Source organism: Cavia porcellus, unplaced genomic scaffold (genome assembly GCF_034190915.1).
Source record: "Cavia porcellus strain 051 isolate PalLab524CR breed Dunkin Hartley unplaced genomic scaffold, mCavPor4.1 scaffold_26, whole genome shotgun sequence".
Taxonomy (NCBI): Eukaryota; Metazoa; Chordata; class Mammalia; order Rodentia; family Caviidae; genus Cavia; species Cavia porcellus.
In genome coordinates this window covers 2,939,703-2,956,459 of record NW_026947509.1, presented here as the reverse complement: position 1 = coordinate 2,956,459, position 16,757 = coordinate 2,939,703, and the positions used below count along the sequence as shown (strand labels likewise).

The 16,757-nt window shown below is 54.8% G+C and overlaps 1 protein-coding gene across 1 annotated transcript; it reads left to right on the top strand.

Annotated features, from left to right (window-relative positions):
- Positions 1-781: 781 nt before the first annotated feature.
- LOC101787682 (putative ATP-dependent RNA helicase DDX12) lies at positions 782-11,891 on the top strand. The gene is made up of 9 exons (XM_013151355.1): positions 782-1,116; positions 2,685-2,730; positions 3,137-3,244; positions 3,455-3,542; positions 3,939-4,107; positions 6,713-6,835; positions 8,426-8,677; positions 9,076-9,221; positions 11,791-11,891. The coding sequence occupies exons 1-9, from the start codon at positions 782-784 to the stop codon at positions 11,889-11,891; spliced, it is 1,368 nt and encodes a 455-aa protein (XP_013006809.1).
- Positions 11,892-16,757: the final 4,866 nt, after the last annotated feature.

Below are 16,757 nucleotides of genomic sequence, written 5' to 3'. Positions count from 1 at the left end.
CAAAATGGGCCAGTTTGCAGCTCAGTGGTGGAGCACTCGCTTGGAAGGAAGAAGGCGAGTTCACATGGGGAGCACTGCCATCCAACAGGAGAGAGGCTTGGGGCAGATGCTCAGCACAGTGCCCTCTGTTCCTGCACGGAAAATCCTGAGTCTCATCTGCAGGGTGCTGACCTAGCTTCGTGACTTTGAGCAGAAGAAACAGCAAAATGAAGCCTCCTCACACCTGGACACGAGCCAGGCCCCTGCCTGAGGGCTGGGATCTGCATCCTGCAATCCTGTCTTCCTGCCCAGTGCAGGGAATCACCCGAGACCTAGAGGAGTGCTGGCCTGTGTCATCAGTTTGTGCAGAGGAAAGAGGAGAGGGGGCTGGCGAAGCAAGTGGGAGTGAGTCTGGGTGGCATCCTGGGATTGGTGCAGTGTCTTTTGTCCTCTCCCAGTCACCCTGTACTGGTTCCCCTTGGTGCTGGTCTGAGACAATAGAGGGAGGAGTCTGAGCAGGCTAAGGCTTATTTGCTGAGCTCAAGAGCTCCAGAGGCTGCTGTAGCCCCCATGCTCCGGAAGCTGGCAAGGGTCTATGCAAAAGTCTCATGACAGCTGTGTTCCCCAGGGGGAGTGGAGCCAGAGGAGAAGGTGGGAGGAGTGACTGCATCAGACCTGTCACAATGCACAGCTCAAACTTTCAGCCTGGCACTGGGTGGGTGCCCTTCTGCCCTGCCCCTGCTACACTGCTTGAGACCATACCAGGCTGCCAGGCCCAGGCTTCTCTTTGCGTTCCCACTGGATGCATTCCCCTCAGCTAGAGCTGGGCAGCCTGGTGGCAGAGAATGGAGTCCAGGACTGGCTTCCAGTTCAGGACTGGGTTCACAGCAGTGAGACCTCATCCATAGGCTATTATGGGAGGATGTCCTTGGTGACAGCCAGGCCCATTTCCAAGCCTTCTCTCCCGGCTGCTCTGGAGAGGCAGGAAGAGGAGGAGACTGAGGTGATCCTCGGCCTGGGCAGGGAGCTGCCAGCTGGTGGACCAGGCACAGAGCCTCTGGAGCTGCTGGAGCCAGGGGAGAAAGGGCTACTGCTGGCTGAGTGCGCCAGTGAGGAGGAGAGGACAGCAGCCAGTGAGTGAGAAGGCAGTTTCCATGTCCCCTGTGTCCCTGCCTGTAGTCAGGAATGGGCTTCCAACGGCAGCTCAGCTCTTCCCTGGCCTTGCCCTGCCCACCTGGCTGAGCTCAGGGCCACCTGCTCCCAGTCCCCCTTCTCCTGCAGTTCTGTGAGTAGAGGTTTCTCCCTAGCCCCAAAAGCCTCCTGGAACTCCTCCCACTGTAACTCCTCCAGCACCAAATGTGTCCCTTCTCCTGTGACTCAGAGTTACCACTGGACAGGACAGATACCTTGACCCTACTGTCAGGGAGCCCAGGGTCTCATGGGGCCTGTCACAGCTGCTAGAGGGGCAGGGCCTACTTCCTCAGGCTGACAGCTTACAAGTGAGCTGGGTGGAGCAAGGTAGGAGGGTCAGAAGTGGCCCTGTCCAGAGGCCATGGTTGCTACAGGGACTTGGGTGGGGACTCAGGTAGAGCTGGGACTGTGTCCTCAGGATGAGGTCAGCACAGGTCCCCAGGAGCTACTGAGTGAGGAGCAGCCTGTTCCAGTCAGGAGAGTCCCCCCAGGGGAGCTGCATGTGCAGCTCGCTGGTGCAGCAGTGAGTGGGCACCCATGTGCCAGGAGAGAGGAGGGAGGGACAGGAGTGTGGAGCATGGGGAGGTGGCAGCTTCTGAGGGCCACATAGGCCAGAGAAGGGGTCAGTTTCCCTCCGAGAGCAGGAGGCCATAATTCACAGCTCTTTTCAGGGTGTGAGCATCCCTGCAGTTGCCTGCTTTTGCCCCTGGCTTGGTAGTGGTAGGGGATAATAAGATCTATAAGCCCCTCTCCATTAGTGACACTGCTATCCCCAAGCCTGAGTATTACCAAGGCTGGAGGCCACTGGGGACACAGGAGGGATGCATGCAGCCCTTGAAGACTGGGTGCCTCCGATTACCATTGCACCAAGTTTACCCTGCCCCACTGCACACCAGGCCTTTTCTCTGCCTGGAACCTGGCCCCTGCCTCCCACCCCATCCTTGGTGTCCCTCCTTCCTCCCCAGCAATGGTCCCCAGCTCCTGCAAGACCCATCACAGTAGCTGCTGTGGCCCGCATGTTGGTGCCTCTTCTTTGTTTAAGACCTGCTTGTGTTGAAGTCTGTCATTCTGTTCTCTCCAGCTGGGCCTGGGCTGCTGCATGGCTGAGGCCTGCTGCATGGAGACCTGGGATCCTGTTCCTGTGCCCTCCATTCTCAGCCACAAACCAGCTCTTCCATAAAGTTATTTTCGTTTTGAGCCCAGGCTCCCAGGTTATGACCTGAGCTTTGGGACTGGAGGCCCTTTCCCTTCCTCCCTACACTCCCTGGGCCACACAGACCTGAACAGCAGGGCAGGTGGGGCTGCAGCTTACTGGGTGGCAGGCAGCAGCACTCCAGTATTTGTAGGGCATCTCTCTATGAGGTAAAGCTCTGCCAGCTCTTGGCCCCAAGCCCCTGCCAGCTCAGTCGGTGTCCAGGAGCAGAGCTCTCTCTGGAGTGCCCCGGGCTTGTCACTTGCTGTCTGTTGTTTAGCTGAGTTGCTCAGGGCAGAGTGCAGCATGTTCTGTTCCTCAGGGTGGACAAGGATGAGGAGGATGTGGAGGGGGAGCATGTCACAAAGGTGAAACACCCAGGCGGGGGCCTTCTGTGTGGGCCACCCCCACCCCCACCCGGTGTGCACCACATTTCTTTCCTGCTGTCCTTACTCTGAAATACCAGAGGAGAAGCATCATCATCCTTGGCCTCCACCTCACACTTGACATAATGCATGGGGTTTACCCCCCTAGCTCTGTCTCTAGCGGGTGAGGGCAGGGACACTGCATGAGGACCAGAGCCCTGTGTCCTACCTAGCTGGGTCAGAGGCATGGCCTGGCTGGCATTGCCTGTGTGGCCTCCCTTGGTGTTATCCGATGTGGGTGACACTGCATTTGTAGCCCTGTTCCTGAAGGCTCCAGGCCTCCACGTGCCAAGAGCTCTTGTGGCTGTTCTGTGCCCTCTTTAACCTCCCCTTCGTCTGCTCTAGGCAGATTTACTACTGCAGCCAGGCGCACTCCCAGCTGGCCCAGTTCACACAGGAAGTTTGGAAGAGCCCCTTTGGCAAGGTCCCCAAGTTGGTGACCCCAGGCTCCCAGCAGGTGAACGGTGTCAGGCTTCCTGGCCCCAGTGCCCTTCTGCCTCTCCCCACACCCATGTCTCCTGGTCCAGGGTCCTGGTGTTGAGAGACAGCAGGGCCGAGGCAGCTAAGCTGTGGTCACAGCCCGGCCCTGCCTGCTACTCCTGGAAGGAGGAGAGGCGACTCCATGTCCCTCACCACCCATCACTTCACCACATCCTCTTGGCTTTAGAACCTTTGTGTGAATGAAGACATAAGAAGCCTGGGTGCTGTGCAGCTGGTCAACAGCCACCGCATGGAGATGCAGAGAAGCCCACATGGTAGGAGCCAAGACTGCATGGCCATGTGGGGCGGGGGCAGAAGGAAGGCCCTTGAGGGTCCTGAGCTTAGAGCAGGGACTCAGAAGACAAAGACCAGACCATGAGGTCTTGAAAGCAAATAATGGCAAAGCTGGCCTAACCCTCTCCCAAGAAGGAAAGGAGCAGGGTCCCTGGGTGGAATGTGGGTTTACAGGCAGTTTACAGAGAGAAGAACACAGCCTCAGATGACAAATCTGAAGCATGAATGGATGACACCACTGCTGAGGCAGAACTTGTAGAGCCCTTTAGACCCACCCAGGGCAAAGCAGGGGCTCTTCCATGACCCTGAGCCCTGTCCTGGTCACTGAGATATGCATGATCCTTCTTGTCTTTGCTCCTGGCATTTGCCACCCACAGAGAGTAAGAACAGAGCTGAGGCAGACAAGCCCAAGAGATGGCAGCAGGAAGACCAGGCTGCTTGCCTCTTCCACAACCGAGAGCAGACACAGCTGCTCCAGGATGAGATCCTGGTGGCCCTTTGGAGGGCCCCTATTATGGGAGCTGGCTCACCATCCCTGTGGCCCAGGTGAGCACGTGCTCATGCATGGGTCCCTGCTCTGTAGTCTAGGGAGACACCCCACACACAGCCAGGCTATCCAACTCTGATGGCCCCAAGGGCAGGAGGCCACTTATCAGCATGGGACCCTAGACTAGGTGGGTGCTCACAGAGAAACTGAGGCACAGTCCTCCTCTCCACCTCAGTCTCCTGCCTGACCCCAGCCCTGCATGGGTGAGGTGAGTGTAAAGAGTCCTGGACCTGCTGATGGACACACAGGAAGAGCTCCAACAGTCAGGGTCCTGAGGTTCTCAGTCAGCTTTGCCCTTATGGTGGCCCACTGAGACGACCACATGCTACATGTGACATTTGGTGACTTCCCTTTGTGGTCACTGAGCATGAGCTGTGGTGCTCACATCTGAACCAGGACATTATGTTTCCCGGATTCTGAGTATTTCTCATCATTTATCAGTATTTTAACTGGAGGATATTTTTTTTCATTGTGCAGTATTCAGGATTGAACCCAGGGCCTTTGCCATGAGCTGCATCTCCACATCTTGTTATTTTTTTGTTTGTATTGTTTTAAATTTTGAGACAGAGTCTCTTTATTTTGTTAACTACCCAGGCTGAGCTGAAACTTATCATCCTCCTGTTTTAGCCTCCTAGGGTGCTGGGATGACAGGAGAACCACCATACCCACCTTGAAAAATCTTCATAACAAAATGTACCTAAAATTGACAAAGTGCTTTAGTTTTGGTTACCGTCCTCCACTCCTCTGCCCTAAGCTGAGGCAGATGACGAAACTGAGGTTCCAAGACTAAACAGCTATGTTGTGGACATCTGGCTGAAGGGCCAGGTTGTCATCATAACAAAGCGCACAACCTCATCGACATCATCAGGGGTATCCATGGCACAGAGGTCAGCGTGTCCCAGGTGGTCGGCCTGCATGGAGTAATGGTCTGTGGACCTTCCCTGGAGGCCCTGGACCTCGATTATTCTGGGGATAGTGCTCGGCAGAGTTGCACAGTGGCTGCTGGCTGGTCGGGATGGGGACCAGAGAGCAGCAGGAGTCTCATGTCGCTGGGTCTTGTCACTCTCTGTGTTGCTCAGCGAGATTTAATTGGGGCACACTCGGGACCCCCGCAGGTTTCTCTCTGTAATCTATTCCATACCATGTGCTTCACCAGATGCCTCTACGCTCCATACTGATCCCTGGTGGGCTGGACTCCTGGCTGGTGCTGTGAGCCCAGGGACTCAGAGGGTAAGGCCAGGGCCCAAGATTGCACAGCACAGGAACAGGGAGCCAGACATTCCCTCTGGTTTCACACCAGTTAGCAGGGTCCTGGTGCCTTAGGCCAGGGTGTGATGGTTATTGTGGGAAGCCCCAAGTCTCCCCCCAACCCCGACCACCAAGAAAACCAGCAGGGAGCTTGCTTACCCAAAGGTTTCAGCCTCTCGCTTTGCCCAGCCCAAAGCAGAGCTTCCTGTGCTCTCAGATCCATCAGCCTCAGGGCCACAGACCCATGCTCCATGGGTTCCCAGCTCCCATGTCAACTGCCCGTGATGGCTCCTGTGAGTCCCGAGCTGGCGTTTTCTGGGCACAGTGTCAGTTCTCTCTGACCCAACTCTTAGCCGCTTGTCCAGAGCCTGGTCTGACCTCAGCCTGTGCCCGGTGCTCTGTCCCCAGCTCTGCCAGGTTCACTCCCAGTTGCTTCAGTACACCGAGTGGTGGTGGTGGTGGGGGTGCAGCCCCAGGGCAGGAGGGATGGTCCTGGTCCTATTGGCCTGCAGAGGGTGTGTCCGGCTAACCTTCCCATCTGGGTCCTATGTGCAGGGCGGGTTCCCCACTGGGCCTGGCTTACTTGGGACAGGACTACTGGCTCTCTTGGGGGGTAGCCTGTCTTTTTCCTGGGGTGTTGATAGTTTGTGACACAGTTGGGCCAGGTAACTGCGAGCTGTAAAGGAGCCCCCACTCGAGGCCTGTGGGTTTCTCCTCAGGAAGCATCTGAAGGCCAAGAGCCTGATGTGCATCAAGTAGGTCCTGTATTTCCTGGACTACTTTGTGGCCATGCTGGGAGGTAGGCAGGCACTGCCTCAGGCCCCATCTTTTCCTTGGCTGGCAGCAGGGACCCAGAGATCTCCCACGGGTGTCAGCTGTGTCTCTGTCATTGGTCTGTGAGATTCTTGTTCCTTCTGCTGAGTCCAGCAGTCAAACCTTACAGCCTAGTCCACTGGCCCACATACTGTGCCCTTTCTTTTCTTTTTGGTACCGAGAATCAAACTCAGGATCTTGCACTTGCCAGGCAGGCTCTGTGCCCTTCTTCCCACCACATTCTTCTCCCTGCATGACTCAGTGCATGACATTCTGTGATGGGGTTGCCTTCTGGCAGCATATACAGCACCCTGCATGGCCACAGTTTCATTTGTCCCATGATGGGAGCAGCCTGTGCATTTGAGCCCTGTTTACAGATGTGTCACTGAGCAGAGAGCCAGTGCTTCTCGTGTGACCCCACTTCGGATCCATGGCCTGATTGGCATCCGTGCCCACAGAGTGGGGGTGGAGGGTTGGAAGGGTTCTGCAAAAGGATCTTAACTCATGCAGGGATGTCAGTTTCCGTTCCCTTGGCCACTGCAGGCAACAGCCCGGGGCCATCCGCACCCTGAACTGCACACAGTGGGTGCAGGAAGAGAAGCAAAAGAAGGAAATGAGTTTCATTCACACCATGCCCATGAGACAGCTGGAACCCCTGCCCTCTCTGTGGGTTCTCTGCCTGCTGTAAATGACCAAAAGCAAAGCAGCCACCAGAGCTTGCTGAGACGGGAAGGCCTAGTCCGATGAGCAGTGTGCAGATAGGAAGGCAGAAGTGGTGGGCAGGTGACTCCACTATGACCTGTTTATATCTTTCAGGGAATATGGAGCAGAACCCCAACACACAGAGCCTCTCGAAGACAGGGGTTGCTTGGTGACCTGGGTGACCTGAGCTGCTCTGTCCCAGTGACACCAGAAGCCAGGCTCCAGAGAAGGGTACCAAGCCTTCTTCCTGACTGCTCTCAGGGACAGAGCTAAGGACCATCCACAACTTCCTGTTTCAGAGCCAAGTGAGCAACATCAACCTGTTCAAGGTAGAGCTGCTGCCTTTCTATCAAGGCCCATTGCACATCCTTCTTGGTGCCAGCTGTGGGTGCTGCTGCTTTCAAATCACAGAAGGAATAAAATGCAGAGACTCAGTCATGCGACAGTCTGAGGTCTGAGGACCCAAAATACAGACTTGGGAAATTACCAGCCACTTAAAGCACTGTATACCCAGGAGCTAAGTGATTCTGGGTATGGGCTCGGTGGGAACCTCAGGAGACTGCAGATGCCCCCCAACTCTTCTACTGTCTCACCCTGGAGCCTCAGCTTTGACCACAGCCTCTGACTTTCACTCACCCGCACTGTGCACATTTGGTTCCTGTGCACAGTGGCCAGCCACTGTCACTGGAGTCACTGCCCCTGCCTGAGGACAGAGCATGTGCTGTGTCCTGGGAGGGTAACAGGTGGCAACCACACCACAGCACCTTGAGCCGGGGTGAAGCAGCAGCCGGGCTGAGTGGGGTCGGCACCAACTGCCCTTTGCTCTGCTACCAGAACAACTTGGGTCACACCTGCTTTTTGCCTTTCCATGTAATGTTTTTTGTTTTAAACCTGATTCTGAGCTCCTCAGGGTCCAGCTCAGCTGCCATCACTGGGAAATAAAGCAGGAGGGCAGAGCATCTGTGGAGTAATCAGATCCATGGGACAGTTATGAGGAGGCAATGGGAGTGGGGCTGTGCTTGGATTTGGTAGTAGAGGAGGAAAGGAGAGGAGCAGGGTGGACCAGGACCCGAGCTCCAGGTTTTGCTTTGCTTCTTTCTTTCTTTTCTTTTCTTTCTTTCTTTCTTTCTTTTTCTTTCTTTCTTTCTTTCTTTCTTTCTCTCTCTCTCTCTCTCTCTCTCTCTCTCTCTCTCTCTCTCTCTCTCTCTCTCTCTCTCTCTCTCTTTCTTCTTTCTTTCGAGACAGGGTCTCACTATGTAGTCCAGGCTGGCCTTGAGTTCACTTTGTAGCCCAGGCCAGTCACTTGGCAGCTTTCTATAATGCAGGTCATGGCCAGCCCCTCCTACAGCTATCTCACCTTTGCAGGTCCAGAGGTACTGAGAGAAGAGCAAAGTCAGCTGGAAGGTACAGCCTCTGCCCTGGCCCTCACCATGTCGTGTCTTGCCTCAGGGACCCTAGCTCATCTTTGTCTCTGCTCCTCAGGCTGGGGAGGGCATGGGCTGCAGCTGTATGGAGTCTTGTGTCACTCCATCACACTCTCTCCTCCTCCACCAGCTCTGTGGCTCACAGAATCCTATGTCACCACCTTCCTTCCATCCCACGAGTGGTCCAGACTGGCTGGGCTCCAGCCCTTCCTGCAAAGCTTCCAACCCAGGTGACCCAGAGTGAGTTGCAGGGCAGTGCTATGAGCCAGGCTGTGGGCTTGGGCAGTAGTGGTCCAGACCCAGTGACGCATATTGAAGGCTTCCTTGCAGCTCTCACCACTGCCAACCAGGAGAGAGAGCAGGGCCATCCTGAGCTGCCAAGGTACCAAGCAGTCAGCCTGGCCAGGTTGCAGCAGGGAGCCACACCAGGGACTCTGGGCAGATCCCTGCCCTGCCTGGCTTAGCAATGGCTGGGGCAGGCAGTGGCCTTAAGGGTGGGAAGTTGCCTCTCTGGCTGTGTGACCTGGACTTGTTTTTCTCTTTGCACGGGCTCTGCTCTCCCTGTGTGTGTGCGTGTGTATATGTGCATGTGTATGTGTGTGCAGGTGTGTGTGTGCAAGTGCATGCATATGTGATGGCTGCCCTGTCTACCTTGGCATTTGTTTCAGAGGGAAAACAGGGCTGGACCTCCCATTCTGTACCATCCTGTATGTGTCCTCCAGGGCACCTGGGAGCCCTGTATGCAGGCTGACCCTGCCCTTCTGTCTGTTCTCCTTTCAGGCAGTCTCAGCCAGAGCAGCCTCAAATTCTTCCTCTGAATCCAGTCGTACAGTTTGCCCAGCAGGTAAAGGAATGCTGGGCAGTGGTCAGTGTAGGGGGCACCATGCAGCCTGTAAAGAACCGAGCCCCTGCTTCCTGTGCCCCAGGTACTGGGATGGCTCAGGGGCAGGACACAGCCCCAGTCAGGTGTCCTCCCTGTCTGTCTTCCTGACTCCTAACCTGAAAGAGGAGATGCAGAGGCCCAGCAGTGTCTGCTAGGTGGCACTGCTGAGGCCTCCCAAGGCCTTTGTGTGTCCCAGACCCTTGGTGCCTCCTTGAGGTCTCTAGATGGCCTACCAGGGAGGTTTCCTTCTTCTGAGGCTGGTGTAATGCAGACTTTTTGGGTTTCTCTGTAGAAACCAGGGAGAGGAGCAGTGGGGGAGAAGTAGGCCCTCATTTCATGCTCAGAGATGAACGATGGTGTGCATCATCACGGCAGTGGCCTTTCTCTGGTTAAGTTTCACAGGTGTCTGGGTCCAAGGCAGTGCAGCAAAGCAGAAGAGAAGCCATTCATGGCAAGCAAAGACAGAAAATACAGGGCAGGCAGAAGACAGGTCTCTTTCTGGCTGTTGTATCCTGGCTGCCAGGATTAGGGCAGTTCTGAGTCAATCAGTGAACTGACTTACTGATTACCCACCCTCATTCCAAGCATTACACCATAGATCGGTTACACACTCTAGATCCATCCATCTTTCGGAGAACATTCAGACACAAGCCAGGATGTCCCCTGAGCTCCCCCCTTGCTGTGTTCCAATTTCATGGGTTCAGTGCATTTCCCAGACCACTCTGGCATTTCTGTCCTCTGAACAGCCCCCGGGGAAAATGCAGCCTGGTCTCTGCCCAGGAGTTCTGTCCACAGCTGCACATACAGCAGACACACACCCTCCTCAGCTTCTGTGCCTGCCACAGTCACCGCTGTCACACTTTATTTATTTATTTGTTTTCTTATTGCCAAGATTTCTAGATTTTTATTCATCCTGTGCCTTACAGTTCTCTTTGCCCATCACATGTTCTCTGAATTAGCATCGGGAGCCCCTGCCCGCCCCCTGTGGTCCTGTGGACCAGACTCCAGGTCTAGCTGCCTCCTGACTTTCACACACAGCAGAGTGACATGTAAGCAGAGGGTGGTACCTGGCACTTGGTGCTAGGGTGACCCACCTCTTCCCAATTGTCACAGTGCCTAGGCTGTGCCTAAGGGACACTGAGGAGATGCATTTTGAAAAGCCAGAGTGCGTACTGACATTTCTGAATCAAAATAACAAACTTAACTTCCGTGACCTTAAATTTAGATCCCTCAGGGCAGGCAGAGCACAGGGGAGTAGATAAATGTGGGTTCAGTGATGATGACAACAGCAAAAAATGTCGATACTTGTTAGCTTAGCATAACTATTTCTTTAATATCTCAGTATCCTTAAACAGCCTGAAAATCACATCCCTGCTCCAACAGGAAACCTGCCAAGGGAAGGGGCCTTGCTATGCCTGTGTGTTCTGTGCTGGCAGGGTGCAGCGCTGTCTGAAATCAGGTTTTTCTCCCAGTGCTTCTGTCCGTAGTGGAACCAGTCACGGGGAACTTTTTGTTTCAGTGTGGTTAGTTTTCTTTTTTCCCTTTCAATCTAATTTCTGTTTTTAAAATATATAACCACCCTTGCATGGTGGTTGCTGGTGCATGCTGGCAGCCACTGGCCAGTAGCACAGCGAGATCTGCAGGCTTTAGCAGCTGTGGGCTCTGTGTGGGACTGAGGTGGCACGGCTCATGCAGCAGGCAGCCTCTCTCTGCAATCCTGAGGTCCATCTCTGTGCAGAGGGCCTCCCAAGACAGAAAACCCTCTGCATGGCTACTTTGCAGCTCTGCTATTTGCAGAGTAGATTCCTAGGTAAGGAATTGCCGGGTTTAGAAAGGTGAAACTACTTGTCATTTGCTAAACAGTGTGAAATTCTTCTCCCTGGGGGCAGTGACCATTGTGTAGTGCTGGCCCTCATTACAGCCACAATGTCTGAGAGCTCGGTTCCTCCACCCAGTGGTTCAGCTTTAGGGATTTTGTCCATTGGGCAGGGGACTGATTCCTCTTCAGTGATTGGGGTGAGAGCTGTGTGCATCTAAAGACTTTCCCCTGGTGATTTTGATCCAAAGCCAGAGTTGAGACCCCCTGTGCCAAATTGGCCACCTGGGTTTTGTGTTCTGGCAGCAGTCTGAGGAGGCCACCAGCAGCAGGGGTCATTAATGATTGTTTTCTTTTTGATAATGCACATCAGCCTTTCTGAGCTCTTTTCCCATGCAGTGTCCTGGCTGCCACCCTGCCCCAGACTTTTCCTTTTGTTCTCTCTGCCAAGCCTGAGTGCTCGCTGTGCTAGGAGCAGCTGCTGGCCTGTGCCAGTGCACAAGTGGAGCACATGCATGGTGGAGTTTCCTGTGGTGAGTAGATGCCATGGTGTGATCTCTGCTCACTGGGTTTTGCCACTGGCTAGGCCCTGGGTGGGGACATCACAGGGTGGCTTGTCACCTGCTCCCTTCCCACTTTTATACCATGACCTGCCATCCACATGGCCCACCTTCCTTGACCCCAGGGGTCCGGGGGCCCTCAGTGAGGGCTCCTGTGTGGGAGATGGGTGGGGAGCACACTCCCTGCACTCCACCTGCCTTGTGGAGCAGTTTCCCACCCTGTCCCTTCTCACCAGGTCATGTGATCACATCGGACACCCTTCTGTCCTTGGTCCTCTACAGTGGGTTAGCCAGCAGCTGGAGCTCATCTTTCAGCAGAGAGAGCTGCCCACAATAGTCAGTGCCAGCTTTAGCCCATACAGCCCCCATGGCACAGCACAGTGCTCTGGGGCACACTGGCATTGGGGAAATCCATAGTGGGGCACCCATTCCAGCTGGCCCGCAGTGAGTGGTGTCTCTAGATATTTCTCATGAAGGGGTGGGCTGTCCCTGCCCTGGCCCTCTAATTGAGTTTCCTTCAGCCCTCCAGGCACCTGTTGAGGACATGGGGGTGAGGGATTGCCCCCTGCCCTGGTTCCCTTGGTAATGTCAGTGCCACCCCAGGTGGGTGCAGGTCTGGGAATGAATCTTCACTGCTGCCTGGGGACTAACAATTCCTTTGTCCTAGACACCATTGGTTAGGATGCTGGGAGTTGGGGGACTTGGTGGCCTAACACTCTTAGTGTCTGCTCTCAGGTGCTGGCTCTGGGACCTGGGTCACAAAGGCAGGTGTGTTTGGCAAGAGGATGGCACATGTGCTTTCCAATTCCACTCACTGAGTCAGGTGGCTGTCGCCCTCCTGAGCTTGCTCGCCCACTGGGTCGAGCTCTAAACCTCTGCCTGGAGTCCAGCTGTGATGTCCCAGGTCCTCTACAACCTGTGCAGCATGGTCCCTGGGGGGCTGGTCTTTTTCTTCTTTCCCTACTAGTTCAATCGCCATGTCCTCGCCTACTGGGAGAGGAGTGGCCTGCTGGCCCTCTGGCTGTCAGAAGAAGGTGAGCGGCCCCTCACCTGGCAGGCCTCTCTGGGATGGCAGATCCCCGAACTCCCTGAACCCGATGGTGCTGCTCCTCCCAGTCCCTCGTCTGCACCCCTTCCTTCCAGGTCTCTGCATCCCAAAGCTGGATGCTGTGAGAATGGCCTTCCTCAGAGTGTAGGACAAACCTTTGAGGCAATGTGAGTACTCATGCTCCCTGGCCTTTTCCTAGGAGACCATCTCTCCCTGCAGCTCCCTGCTGGAGCCCAAGAGAGCCAGCTAACCGGAGCAGGTGCTGGCTGAGTATGACAGATTTATTAAGGTTAGGGGCACAGGCTGGGCCCCAGGCCCACACTGGACTGGCTTCTTGCTGGCCCCAGCCCAGTGCTGTGTGGAAGATGGGTGGGGAGCACACTCCTGCACTCCACCTGTCTTGTGGAGCAGTTTCCCACTCTTGGATGGGGTCTTTCTGTAGAGCTGTGGCCAGGCAGGAGGCCTAGTGACCAGGGCCCTGCTCCTCTCCATGGTGAGAGGGAAGATGAGTGAAGGGATCAACTTCTCCAACAACCTGAGATAGTAGATGAGATCCTCTTCCCTGTTGGGACCCTGTGCCTGCCTTGCTCTCATGCCACAGGGTCTGCATGCAGGCTGGGTGTTCAGGGTGCTGAGGGGGCTGCAGGGAGGGGCAGGCTGACTGTGGAGCAGGAAGACAGGTTGAGTCCTTGGAGAGCCCATTCATTGGCCTGGGCTGGATCCAGTCTGGTAGGGGTAGGCTTCACCTCAACACAGGCTTCACCTCAACTGTCCCCCAGGTGCTTGATGATGGTGGGCATGCCCTACACCAACATCTGGTCTCCTGAGCTATAAGAGATGGCCTATGTGGACCAGTACCTCATGAGTCCTGCTGGGTTTCAGAGGGTTGGGGTGGTGAGGATGAAGAGTGGGTGACCCCTCCAGCTGGGACGCAAGTTTCTGGCCATCCCTGTGTGGATGCTGCCTGTCCACGGCAGTTCAGTGTTGCATCCTTGCCTTGTCAGCATTTCCACCAGGTCACCTGTCACACCTTCCGCTGCCCTGGGCCTTTAAAGCCCAGGTCCTTCCCCAGGAACAAGAGGATCACTAGGCAAGAGGTGGAGACACTTCTGTCTCCTTTAGCATTGCAGCCCAGGAGCCCAGGCCCAGGGGAAGGCATTATTGGAGAATCTGTGCATGAAGGCCAGCAACCAGTCCATCGGGGAGTTGCAACTGCCCTGGCCCTAGGAGGAACAGCCAAGCTGGACGAGTGGTAGGGTGGGGTGACAGCAGTGGAGACCTTCCTTACATGCCCTCCCATCTGAGGGCTGGGTGTTGGGAGGACCTGGTATGTGTGCTGTAGGGAAGCAGATATCACTCAGAGCCCCACCTCTGTGGCCCCAGGCAGAGCCATTTGGCACCAGAGGGTCTTCTCCAGCATCATGCTCCTGGACCAGCACTATGCCCCAGCCTCAGTGCCCCTCGGAGGGCACAGTCAATGAATACCCTAGGAAGCCAGGGATGCAGTTGAAAATCGAAGCTGGGCGTTTCATCCAAAGCAGCCCACCTTGGGGAGTTTTGTTACTGGAAGTCCTGGCTCCATAAACTGCTGCCTGCAGTCAGTCATTCTAGGCCTCTGGCACTCCTGAGGCTCAGCTTCCCTTTCGATGCCTTCCTTAAACACACTTTTTTTCCAGAATCCACTGGGCTCCATCCTCAGCCCTCTTTTTACGTTTTATTTTGAGACAGGGTGTCCCTAGGTCGTTTAGTTGCCCAAAGTGAGCTGCAATTTGCGACCCTCCTGCCTCTGCCTCCCAGAGTGGCAGGGTCACAGGCTTGCACCACCAGGCCTGACTTGCCAATCCTTTTCAAATCTGGAATGAAGATCTTCCTGGAACGTGGGTGCTGCTGCCTGGACCTGAGGCACAGTTGCTGTGGGCGATTTCGGGATAGAGGGACCCACGTGCCCTCGTGGTCCACCTTGCTAGGCCTCAGCCCCGGCCCCTGTCTACACCCACGCCCACGCCCTAGGCAAGGCCCAGCCAGGCCAGGCACTCCTACCCGGCTCCTCAGCCCCTTTCTGCCTGTCCGCTTTCCCTCCCATGGTGCGGCTGGGTCCTAGCGCCGCCTGCCGCACGGCTCAGCCGCCCGCCCCGCCCCTCCAGCCCTACACCTCTCCTGCAGCCAGAGGCTTTCAGCCGCCTTAGCGTGGGCTCGATTTACCCTCTGGGGAAAGTCGCTTCCTTCCCTGCGTCTCGCTCAGGGATTAGGGTGCAAGGAGGTCCTGGATCTGATTCCCCGGCGCCAAATAAATAAATAAGGAATGTGGAAGCCAGGCGCAGAGACGCCGTGCAGAACCGAGCTGCGGGTGGACACCGGGGCGCAGTCCCATCCAGGACGCAGCCTGAGCAGCCTGACCGCAGGGCCGCTGAGGACCGGCGCTCCCGGGCTGACTCCACGGAAGCCTCGGTGAGAGCGAGGCCTGAGCTTCTCCCCCGGGAAGGAGGAGCGCTGGGTCCCGGACAGCACTGCCCCCTCGGACCGGACCTGGAAGTCACCCGGATACCCGGGGAGCGTGGGGTCATCAGAGTTTCCAGCGCATTTCCTAGATGCTAGCGGGGCTCTGCCTGTCTCTGTGAGGCCAAGGCGAGGGCTTTGTGCTTTTTTCGTATTAGTGCCAAGGAGCAATCTAAACTTCTCCTTCTGTCCTCAGACATGATCTTTGATTTGAAGAGTGAAAGCACTCAGGTTAAGACAAATGTGACTGCGTGGATGCCTGGTCATCTCAGTCAGATTCACGGAGACACCATGAAAGCAGGGCAAGGAGAGGCGTTGGTGTTGGATGGGCCCGATTTTAACTTTAATTCAGGAAGTTCCAGCACTTCTGTAGAGGGGCGGTGGTGACTGCAGCAGACCCTGTGAACGCTGCAAGGCACTGATTTGTCAGAGGATAGCCAGGCCCTAGGTGCACACCACACACACAGAGGTCAAAGTGGCAACAATAATGGATGTTTAAAATTATAGTGAAAAGCTAGCAAGATGAAAAGAGGGAGAGACTGAGTGGGGAGCTGGGGAGAAGGAAAAAGACAGACAAATGCTTTTTAAAAAGTTAAATCTACAGGAGAAACTCCAACCCAGAGCATGCAGTGATTCTTCCTGTGAGCCCCTGGCCTGCTTCTTCCAAACCTTTCACTAACACTGGGTGGCTAGTTAAATTGAATTTCAGGTAAACAGCAGTAATATTTTTTAGCTTAAGCATGTGCTTTGCTTAGTTTAATATCTATTTGTCCTAAGCATAGTTTATCTGTCATCCTCAATAAACTAGACATCTCAGATTTTCATTTGGTAAACCCGGCAGCCCTCCTAAGAGCCCAGGACTGCCGGCCGCCTTCATGTGTGGATTGGGGGTTTGGGGCCTCTTTTCCTGGTTGGCCCTGTCTCTGAAGCCCTGTATCTCCAACTGACCGTTCTCATCCTTCCTTTCACTAGTGCCCCTCCTGAAGGCAAGTAGCAGTGGCAGTGGGGGCAGGGTCCCTGCAGTTGTGGGTGACTCTGGTAGGCATAGCTGGGACTCTAGGGATGCTCTGGGGCTTGCTGAGGTGCACGTGCTAGGGGACAGGTCTTCTGCCTGCAGGATACTGGCCGACAACGTATTCGCATCCTGGGGCCTGCTGTGTCAGAGTTTCACACTGCAGCCCACCTGACCCTCCTGTCCTGCCTTGTGTCCTTTCCCATACCTCCACTTGCGTGATGCCTGAACGAGAACAAAACCAATTAAAGCAAAAAGAATGAAAGCCTAACGAGACTTCCAAACTAGGTAATAGGAACTAAACAACGCTTACCACCATGTCTCTTGTTTTCTTCCAAACAGCTGTCCATACTATCACACATAATAAAATGAAACAAAATAAAACAGAATAAAAACAATCAAATCAAAACAATGAAAACACTACAGGACTTCTAAACCAGAAATAGGGAATCAACAATGGCCACCATAATATATCTTGTTATCTTCAAAATAGCTCCCCATGCCATCAAACACAGTAAAATCTAACAAAAGAAGACAGAACAAAACCACACTGAACAAAATGATGAAAATGATGCAAGAATTCAAAATAAGATAATTGGAAACTAACAGTGGATACCACTTTCCCTTTTTAGGCCTTTCTTCCCCTA